Here is a 9,709-nt window from a genome sequence, read left to right on the forward strand (position 1 = left end):
GCTTTAAGAAGGCTTTTTCTTCTTGAAACTCGAGCTTGAACCATAGAATTTTTTAGCAACCAACATTTGCTCCTTTCTCTTGCAAAAGTGACATATTTCTTCACATAGTTGACTCCAAGACCTGAAATATACAAAAGTACATAAACAGTACTAACTCTTATTTATTATAAACATAATAGGTCTAAATGTAATATTATTATGGGGTTAAAACTACAGTTTTGTGCTCTTATTGGAAGGTGATATTATTCCTATTGGTCTTAGGACGAAGAGAATTAGATTTTGAAAGGTGGGATATGAATGGGCATCCTAGAGTAGGTAGTGTTTAGAAGGAAAGCAAGTAGTTGCTCATGATTCTGACAGAAAGATTGGGTCACTATTATTTTTATGTCCTTATTTAGTACAGTTCATAGTTTCTATTATTTAAGTGATTGTTGATCCTTATATAATTTTTCCGCACTTTGATATTCAGTAGACCGAATTTATAGTTTCTTATCATTGTTACTATTGTTACCGATAATGTTTTTAATAAGATGTTGTCAATATTGTTCTTTTGATTATAATTTTGCGTTTGGATATATATGGATGAGTAGAATAAATATTTTCTTTATTCTGATAGAGTGCTACATGATGGCTCGATCTTTTGACTTCCAGTCGTAATTTTGTACTTTGAGTTGTTTTAGCATAAGTGAATCTGGATGTATATATTGTTTGTCTAATTATAAGATTTTACTGATTTTATCTATCTTTTTTTAGGCATGCCCCTTGGTCAAGGCTCCTGAGAAGCAATTTCTCCTTGGTTAAGGTTAGCTCCACGTTTAGCTGCAGCATAGACATGCATAAAATTTACTGCCCCTGTATTCGTGAGTTATCTTCCATATTAGCTTTGTTTAACAGTTTAATCTTTTTAGGGTAAAGATATTCTCACTGTAAAAATTGATACTCTCCCTGCTTCTTTATTCTCACCGTCTATATGTTGGTCCATAGATATATTCACCGTATCTAATAAGTTTATTGTATGACCATAACAGTATAACACATACCCATACCCATAGATACCCATTAATTACTTTTTGAAATCACTTATTTCTCTGTAACAGAAAGAGCAAGCTCGAGGAGAAGAAGTTGAAGTTTCTATGTTTACAATATTGCTCCAATTAACCATTTATGTCTATCCCAATATGTAGAAATTTTTTGTTTCTCTCACCACTCTCATCTCTTATTTTTTTTTTTTTTTTTTTTTTTTTAAGTGGAAATTTTATTGATACTGATGAGGAATTTTACAAATAATTAGGACAAGCGTGCAACAAGCTGCGTCGCAAGTCCTTTCTGAATAGCAAATCCTATTATTCTATATATATATATATATATATATATATATATATATATATATATATATATATATATATATATATATATTTTTTTTTGGTGCAAAATTATATGATAGTAAGAATGGAGAGATTTATTGGCTTTATTTGGAGGCATTAGTTCTTTTTTTTTACCTGCTTGTGGTATATTGAGAGTGCATACAAATTGTTTGAGGAAATTTCAAATAGAAATGCAATTCCAAATTAAGTTTAGCAATAGTTTTCACCAACATAAATTTTGGTCACAAAACAAGATGAAGCCATGGGCATTTCATGGAGGTTACATGTTCCTAAAGTACTTTCAACATTAAAACATGAAACTGTAATTGTAAGAAAATAAAATGAAACTATAAGGGAAGCACACCACTAAAAGGACGTAGCATAAACCAACAAAATTGTTTATTTTAAAAACATTGATAAAAAATTAACAGTGCACATGTACGTCAAATTACAACTGACCAAAATGGACTTGACATGTAGATAATCACTAGTCCAATACTACAGATGTTGTATTTCTTCGAACCATTGCTTCAAATGCTTCAAATCGAGCTTCAAAAATTGTTCTCCATGCTTTTGAACTAGCTTGCACTCCTTGCTTCCATGAAGCAATAGGCGATTGTAGTGGACAATCTGGCTTCAAAAGTGCATGCATAAAATGACAGTTATTAACCAAATCAACAGCGATAACCCTCGGTGAACTTTTTAAGGGAGGATAAGATTTCAAGGGAAGACAAGTATAGTGTGCTCGTGGAGAGAGGTGATCGAACAACCACAACATTGTAACAGGAAGCAATAAGAGGACCACAATCAAGCATACTCATCTAGTTCTCTTCTCCACATGGACTCTTATCATAATGTATCCTATCATAAACGCTTTTGTACTCAACTTTATCACCCAAAATACTTGTGTAGAATGATTTGTTGGCTGCCAATTCTAGACACAAGTCATCCCGAACTTGTTTCCAGTTCCCATGTCCCATTCTAAGTGCAAGTGCCACAGCTCGAAATCCACAATTACCATCCGAGCTCACATTGTTAATATCAGCAATCAAACCCTTGACTTCAATTGGAAATGCAGAGAGGAGCTCCATTGCATGAGTCATATTTGGGATCAAAGAGATGACTACCATAGAGAGGCGGTTTTAGCGCGAGTCACCTTCAACTTTTGCTTCTTAGATGCACATTGTGATGTAACACTTAATGACATTGAACCAGATAATGCAACCTCAGGTGTGCCTAGTACATGTTCAAAATATGAAGGATATCATTTGGTTGAAGACTCATTCTGCAATAACTTCTTTTGCGTGCTACCTTTTGGTCGACCTCTTGTTTTAGTCTTTTCCTTAGGCTCAACCAAACAAGAAGTATTTGGATGGGTAATTTCTTTAAGTTTCTTCATGAGATATTGTTTGTAACTATCATCACCATCTTCAAAGCATTTCATAATGTTTGAAATTTCAGGGTGCAAATCGACATTGACGTTGACTCTTGGTGTGGGAACTCCCGAAAGATTTTTCCAAAAATAATGGACTGAATCCAACAGAATTGGTTTCTAGAGTCGATCATAACCAATTACTTCACATGCACAACGTAAGTCATGTGTACGTCGTAACACACACCCACATTCTTCAGTTGCCATACCCCCTAATCCACCACACTTTCTCTATTCTAAAATCATCTCCATAACATCTTTGGAAACAAAACCCCTCAACTCTGCTAAAGTGAGAAGCCTAAAGTCGTGTCTCACATTATTCAAACTGCGCTCAAAGGATGCATATATCTCTGTAAGTTGCTCAGTTATCATTAAATGCATTGATTGCCATAAACCAACAAAGTCAGATGTTGACATAACCCATGTACCTTTTCAATTTAGCATGTGCACTTTCCACTCTACCAGTTGTAGTGCAACCTAAGTGCATGTATCGATCGATCCAAGCAGAAACAAATAGCTCTCTGTGTGGCAACCAAGTTTTTCTTTATGTAATCATGGAGGTTTGTAAAATCGAGATAGTCTCCTCAAACGCCTCGAAGTGAAAATTGTAATCATCAACTGTATCAGACATCATCACTTTATTCTAGTCATCATAAAAAGATTTCCATATATCCTCATCGGGGAGAAGTTTTCTGCCCTTAGCCAAAATATTTCTCTAAATATGCCATCGACACAACATGCGGCTTGCATTTGGAAAAATCTTTTCTACGCTATTCATTAATGCGAACTCCTTGTCAGTTACTATCACTGATGGCAGCGTCTCATTATTCAGTAAAGAATGCAGTCGCTCTAATGCCCATAGATAGTTATCTTCCTTTTCTTTCTCAAACAATGCAAAACAAACGGAAAATGTCTTCATAGTAGATGTGACCCCTACTACCTCAAACAATGGCCAACGATATTTGTTAATCTTGTAAGTAGAGTTCATAATCATGACAAAAGGGATGCAATTCACCAGTTTTATAGACTCTGGATGTGCCCAAAACAAGTCGATCCACAACAACATCGATTATCTTTCTCCGCGCCCGGTTCCATTCATAGTACTGATTCTTATCCAGAATGTCCATTAGATATTGCATTTGTGATCTCCCACTCCTTCCATCACGTCTCAACTTTGCACGATGATTGCATATTTGTTGCTTTGTGCTTTTGTTGTTAGGATCACGCTCCTTGATGACATTAAGTATCTGACTTGGCCTAACACCATTTTTAGTCATCTCAAACGAAACTTGCCTTTCCGCATTTGTTAATCTACCAGCATAAGAATGACCTTCTAAGTAGGTCGCCAACGGATGGTTATGGCGACCACAATCAACGCTTACTTTCCATCTGTCTTCAGGCCCAGATAAATGAATCCCCTTGAGCAAGAAAGGACAATCACATCTCTTTGTACAAGTCTTTCTCTTTTGTTGTTTTTTCTTTTCTCTGTAGTTTTCATTAGCTATTTTTTCTTTTTCTTGATTTTCATTCACTTTCTTTTTGGGTCAATATATTCCATACCTCTCACAAGCAAGCAACAATCTGAGTGTCCTTCTTGAATGAGCATAATCAGATTTCTTTATCACTACAATACACCCTCATTCTTTCCCTGTATCTCTAGCCCATGTAAGAAGATTGTTGTGACTTTCAAAAACCTATATTCAAGTCAAAATATATAACCAATTATCAATATACGAGATAACAATGGTTTAGAACAATATTAGAATAGCAAAAAGCTAGCTAGATTTACCAGGTCAGTGGTGAATTGTTCAGTGAGATCAACTTCATTTTGTTCACTCGGATTAACATTCTTGCCCGGCATATACTATAGCAATGGCGTTAACATTTAATTAGTTCAAAGAATTTAAAATTAAATGAATATATGTTGTGAGAATTTGAAGATTAATTATAAAATACCCAAGAATTAGTAAAGTCGTCAAAGTAATCAAAGCTCAGCAAGTCAAGTTCCACTCCTTCGATATTTATTGGATCCTATCAGCACATGTAGTCATTATTTTCACTCAAACAGAAAGGATATCACTTGACCGTGTCTACTAATAGTGGACGACTCTTACAAAAAATATTTGGCCCAATTACAAAAAATAGTTGGACAATTTAGGTTTAAAAAGAATAAAAAAGATAAGGCATACCTGTGAAACATGATCATTTATAGAGGTTCTCACACAGAATAGTATTGGTTCGACAGTCGAAATCGACATTTTGTTCATCATTTCACTATCAATAGAGTAAGAATAAGGAGAGGGTTCCGATCTCAATCCAATTCCATTGGTTTCTTTTTCATTCTCATCCACTTTTCTACAGTCTATAAGATGGAGGTTTTAGTCCAAAACTTAAACTTTGATAAGGTCTTGACAGATAAGGGAAAATAGAGGGAAGAAAATGCATTTAAGGAAAAAGTGAAAGAAAAGAGAGGGAAGATGTTGATAGGGTTATATACTAAAAGCCTTACTTTTGTATTAACTCTAATTCTTTATATTTTGAATGAGAATCATATGGGCAAATGTTATCCATATTAGTTATATGCATGTGTCTAATACTTTATGTTGTAGATGATATAGTGTGGACACACAGAAGATCATATCATCAGTACCTTATAAAATATAAGTAATCGTTCACAACCTAAATGGATTTGGACAAACCATTGGTACGGTTGTAGTATAATCTGGTATTAGTATATCTTGACTATAGGATTACACTAGTACACTTTGTGTGTATTGAACAGGACCAAGTGAGGTTATTTCTCTTTATACTGACTATATAGGAGAACAAACGCCTCTATTATTATGGATGTTTGTCCTCTTAATCCAGATATAATAACGGACACTTACGTGCATTGTACATTGCTTTAAATCATCAATGAGTGAGATTCATTTATGAATCAACAAACTCGATGGATTGGGTAATGACATTGTATGTAAGGTGTGCTGTTGATTATAGAAGGAATCCATGTCCCGCAAGAAGTCGGGCTGATGATGTCCCCTTGAGGAGCTCATAAAGATTGTCATGTAAACCCTACAGGTGGATTTGATCCGACATGACAATGAGGTTGAGTGATACTACTCAAGGACATAAGAAGTTGATTAATGTAGTTGTCAGTAACTTGACTTAATCAACGGGCATTCAATATCTTAAACACGGGGAGATCAACGAGCATATAATATGGAGCCCATAAACACTAACACGTAATTTGGGATTAGGGCGATAGTGCAACAATGGCCTTTAGTGGAATAAGCCATTTGTTGATGGACTTGGGTCGTGTGTTTTGTGTGAACATGGGAAACCCAAGTCCATCAGGAGGCCCAACCCTAATTTCTCCTCATGGTCCCTGTTGTAGCCTATATAAAGGAAACCTCTTTCTCTGGCCGACTTCTACACAAGAAAAATCAAGGTTTTACTTAAGAAAAATAGATCCAGAAACTGGATCCATTTTTGAGAGTGATAGAGGCCAAGTGAGAAAGGAGAGGTTGGAAGATCTTTGCCCACACAACGTCCACTCTGTGCATAGGAATACAACAGAAGATCAAAAGGTTGTTGATTTCATAGCTATTGGATTCTCAGAGATATCAAGAAGCCGAATTTACAAGTATGTTTTTCAATCCAAAATCGTGAGAACCATTAATTCCGCTGCGCGTGGTTTTCACGATTTGTAGAAATATTCATTATGAAATAATGGTTCCTACAGATGCGACATGGGGTGAACATATAGAGAATCACGTTTTTTGTATATTTTTTCTGTTGGACAAGAATGTCATTTTATTTTTTTTAAGTATGGTGAACTTATCGATAATAGGGGGGGGGGGTAAATATTAACACCATTTTTTATTGTTGCTATCTCCTTTGCTATAATATAGCGTTACACTCTGCATCATAGTTGTTTATAGTGCCAAACCCTTTTAAAATGGATCCCTAACTAGCAGCTTAGATTTGTTTCTTTTTTAATATAATAATGGTGCCTCCTTTACCTAGATTTCCATATTATATTTATATTGACTTCCAATAATTTTGACTATGGTGTGGCTAAAGAATGCAAATTTCTAGCTTTCGCAACTCTTTCAATGTGTTGCTTATTGCCAAGGTCAAAATATTAGATGTAGAAAACCAACAAGGTTTTGAAATCGTAGTACACCTAATATTCTGCCAAAGCCACTCCTGTATGAGGATTGAGGAGCGAGACACTATAGTGTAGCAGGTGAATCGGCTGTTTTGACTACCACAATAGTGTATTTCAACACCCTATTTTTGTGGAAAGTACGTAGTCACTATTTGAGCCACACTAGATTCTTTTTGCCTAATAGCTACATAAACATATATTCGTATTCACATAATAGGATTCAATGAATCCCAAACTTGAAAGAAATTGTTTTATTCTCAACTGACGCATCGCTTGCTAAGTAGTAGAACAAATGGAGCTATGTAAGTCCTTCTAATTATTAAAAAAGGTTGGGGCTAACTCTGATAGTTTTATCATGCACAAGCAAATAATTGATTATTTCAAATTAGTCGGTTTGCTAAGTGTTTGTTTCAATGTCTCACTATGTCGATTATCTGTGGAGAGGCAATCAAGGGAGGCTTTCTCTTTAAATATGTTGCTGGAATGCTTTCGATCATGTTAGAATTTATTTATTACTTTTTTATTTTTAATGTTCTTTTGATCCATATTTTGTTGGGTTTTAATGATTGGATCATTAGTTGAAGATATAAAAACTTGAAAAAGAATGTCATGCACATTACTCTCTAAACATTTTATGAGTTGCACAAATCTCAATTATATTATGGATGACATATAGTTTTCATGTTGTAAATGTGGAATGGAATGACTTTAAGTTGAGAATTCTTTAAGTAGTAGGTACCTGCATGCTTTGAGCAATATTTTAAACTTGGGATTTGTATGTGCATATTTTTTTTGGAAAAACCTTCTATGCTTGAGGGTACTGCGCTATAATTAGATATGAATCTGTAGAGATTTTGCATCTGCGGGATCTGTTGGCTAGGCATTGGCATAGTTATTACCCATAAAAAATAGTATTAAGTTAAAGTCACATAACCATGCGGCCTAGGTTGGGTAGTCCTTATGCTATAATGCTATTTATGAGATGGAAAAGTACACCATAAAGGTTGGGCATTAAGTTTTTTCCTGTATGTAGTTATTTAAATATATGGGAAAGTTTGTACAGGTGTTTTGTATTTTCTTCCCAGTGTGGGGATTGAGAATTTATATATAGGCACCTCATTAGTCCTTGCTGGTTTAGGTTACTTCAATGTCACCTTATTATTATTTTTTGCCAAAACTTTGTTTGAGCCGCAAGGCGAGAAAGAGGATACATATTGTTGTATTTGTTGTTGAAGGACGTATCATAGCTACTAGAAGTTGTAGCTTATATCCAATAAATATATGAAAGGTTCACTTCTACTTGGGCGTATGAAGAACACGGTCATCCTTGCTCTCGAAAACCTTAACCACAAGAAAAAAAGGCTTTATATCACTGTTAAAAACAGTGACAAAAGTCATTTGTCACTGTTTTTTTGTCACTATTTTTTTTTTCAAAACCGTGACGGAGTGGGGGTCATTTATTTTTTTCCCAAAATCGTCACAAATATTTGTTCCAGACTAGTCTCTCTCAGCTATTAAAAACGGTAACAACTGCTCAAAAATCGTCACAAAAAAACTTATCTTTTGTGATAGTTCTGGCAAAACCGTGATAAATGTTATAATTTTTTTCAAAAAAAAAAAACCTGTATATATTTGAAACAGACACTTCACATTGAATTGGATGTGCAACAAATATACACCTGAAATATAATCCATTAAAATTCAAATAACATTTGTAAATGCTAACTCCATTGAACATTCCAATAGCAAAAATAAACATAAGACTTAGGTAATCAATAAATAAGTACTTAATAATATACAAATGAATGGATTAGGAAAGAATTGTAACCAAGTCACATTCACGTCAAATACTCATGATTAGTCTTCGTCATAGTTTGAAAGACATTCTTAGAGGCACCGAACAAACTAAGAGCTTTGACATCTATCCGAGGTAGAAGTCTTCTTGCTGGCTAGAAAGTTTCTTGATCTGCAAAAGTTAAAACTATAAGAAATAAAAAATAAAAACTAGCTAATGAACTAAAAGATCAAAACAAGGCTTGGGCAGCTACCACACTACAGTACTAGGTCATCTTCATTGAATACCTAGCGACCATTGTTGATCCCACCAAATCTTAAAAATACTAAAGATAAAGTGAATGACAAAAAAATTATTTACCTGACTTTAATGATTATTCCAGTAAAGAGAACCGCAAAACAAATAAAATCCATATAACAATTGCTTATAATCTTGAGTGAATAAGAAAATAGGGTTGTACAAAGTCAGATAACAACATTTGTAAAAGTTGGACATGGGGGATCCTTAATTAACCATAGAACAAAGATGAAACCTCACCAAGGACCAAACACGGTGTTCAACAATAGCCCACAGTGTACCATCACACCTACCATCTACAAAAGCCATACCAGATGTATCTTTTGCCGCTTGGTTATGTGCTTGCAACATCGGAACATCAGTGAGCTTGAAGTTCTTGTGCAACAACAATAGCTTGAGCATTAGCCATTGCACAAAAAAAGGTGCTAAAGGACTTTAACAAGTTCCAAACCTTTAATTAGCATAGAAGAGAAAAAGTGTTCAGTCGTCGCACAGTTAACATAAATATAATTTCGAATCAACCGTTTTATCAACAGACAAAGACATTTAGTAGCAAACCACGACACACGACAAAATATGAATACAACAGATAAGTAATTTTACCTCATACATGCATAGCTTGTCACTTTCTACAAGAATTAGAAGGTTGA

The 9,709-nt window shown here is 34.6% G+C and overlaps 1 protein-coding gene across 1 annotated transcript; it reads right to left on the reverse strand.

The window, feature by feature from the left end:
- Positions 1-3,027: 3,027 nt before the first annotated feature.
- Positions 3,028-3,862, reverse strand: LOC147475432 (protein FAR-RED ELONGATED HYPOCOTYL 3-like). The gene is made up of 2 exons (XM_086585417.1): positions 3,517-3,862; positions 3,028-3,224 (listed from the first exon to the last, which is right to left on the reverse strand). The coding sequence occupies exons 1-2, from the start codon at positions 3,860-3,862 to the stop codon at positions 3,028-3,030; spliced, it is 543 nt and encodes a 180-aa protein (XP_086441543.1).
- Between the last annotated feature and the right edge of the window lie 5,847 nt (positions 3,863-9,709).

Source organism: Coptis chinensis, chromosome 9, assembly GCF_015680905.1.
Source record: "Coptis chinensis isolate HL-2020 chromosome 9, ASM1568090v1, whole genome shotgun sequence".
Classification (NCBI taxonomy): domain Eukaryota; kingdom Viridiplantae; phylum Streptophyta; class Magnoliopsida; order Ranunculales; family Ranunculaceae; genus Coptis; species Coptis chinensis.

Bases quoted from the DNA above. Each gene is read 5' to 3' on its own strand.
- LOC147475432 (XM_086585417.1), bottom strand. From the start codon at position 3,862: ATGTTGTTGTGGATCGACTTGTTTTGGGCACATCCAGAGTCTATAAAA. The intron at 3,225-3,516 runs TTTAGAGAAATA...TAAATTGAAAAG, and splicing joins CATGTTGTGTCGATGGCATA to GTACATGGGTTATGTCAACA.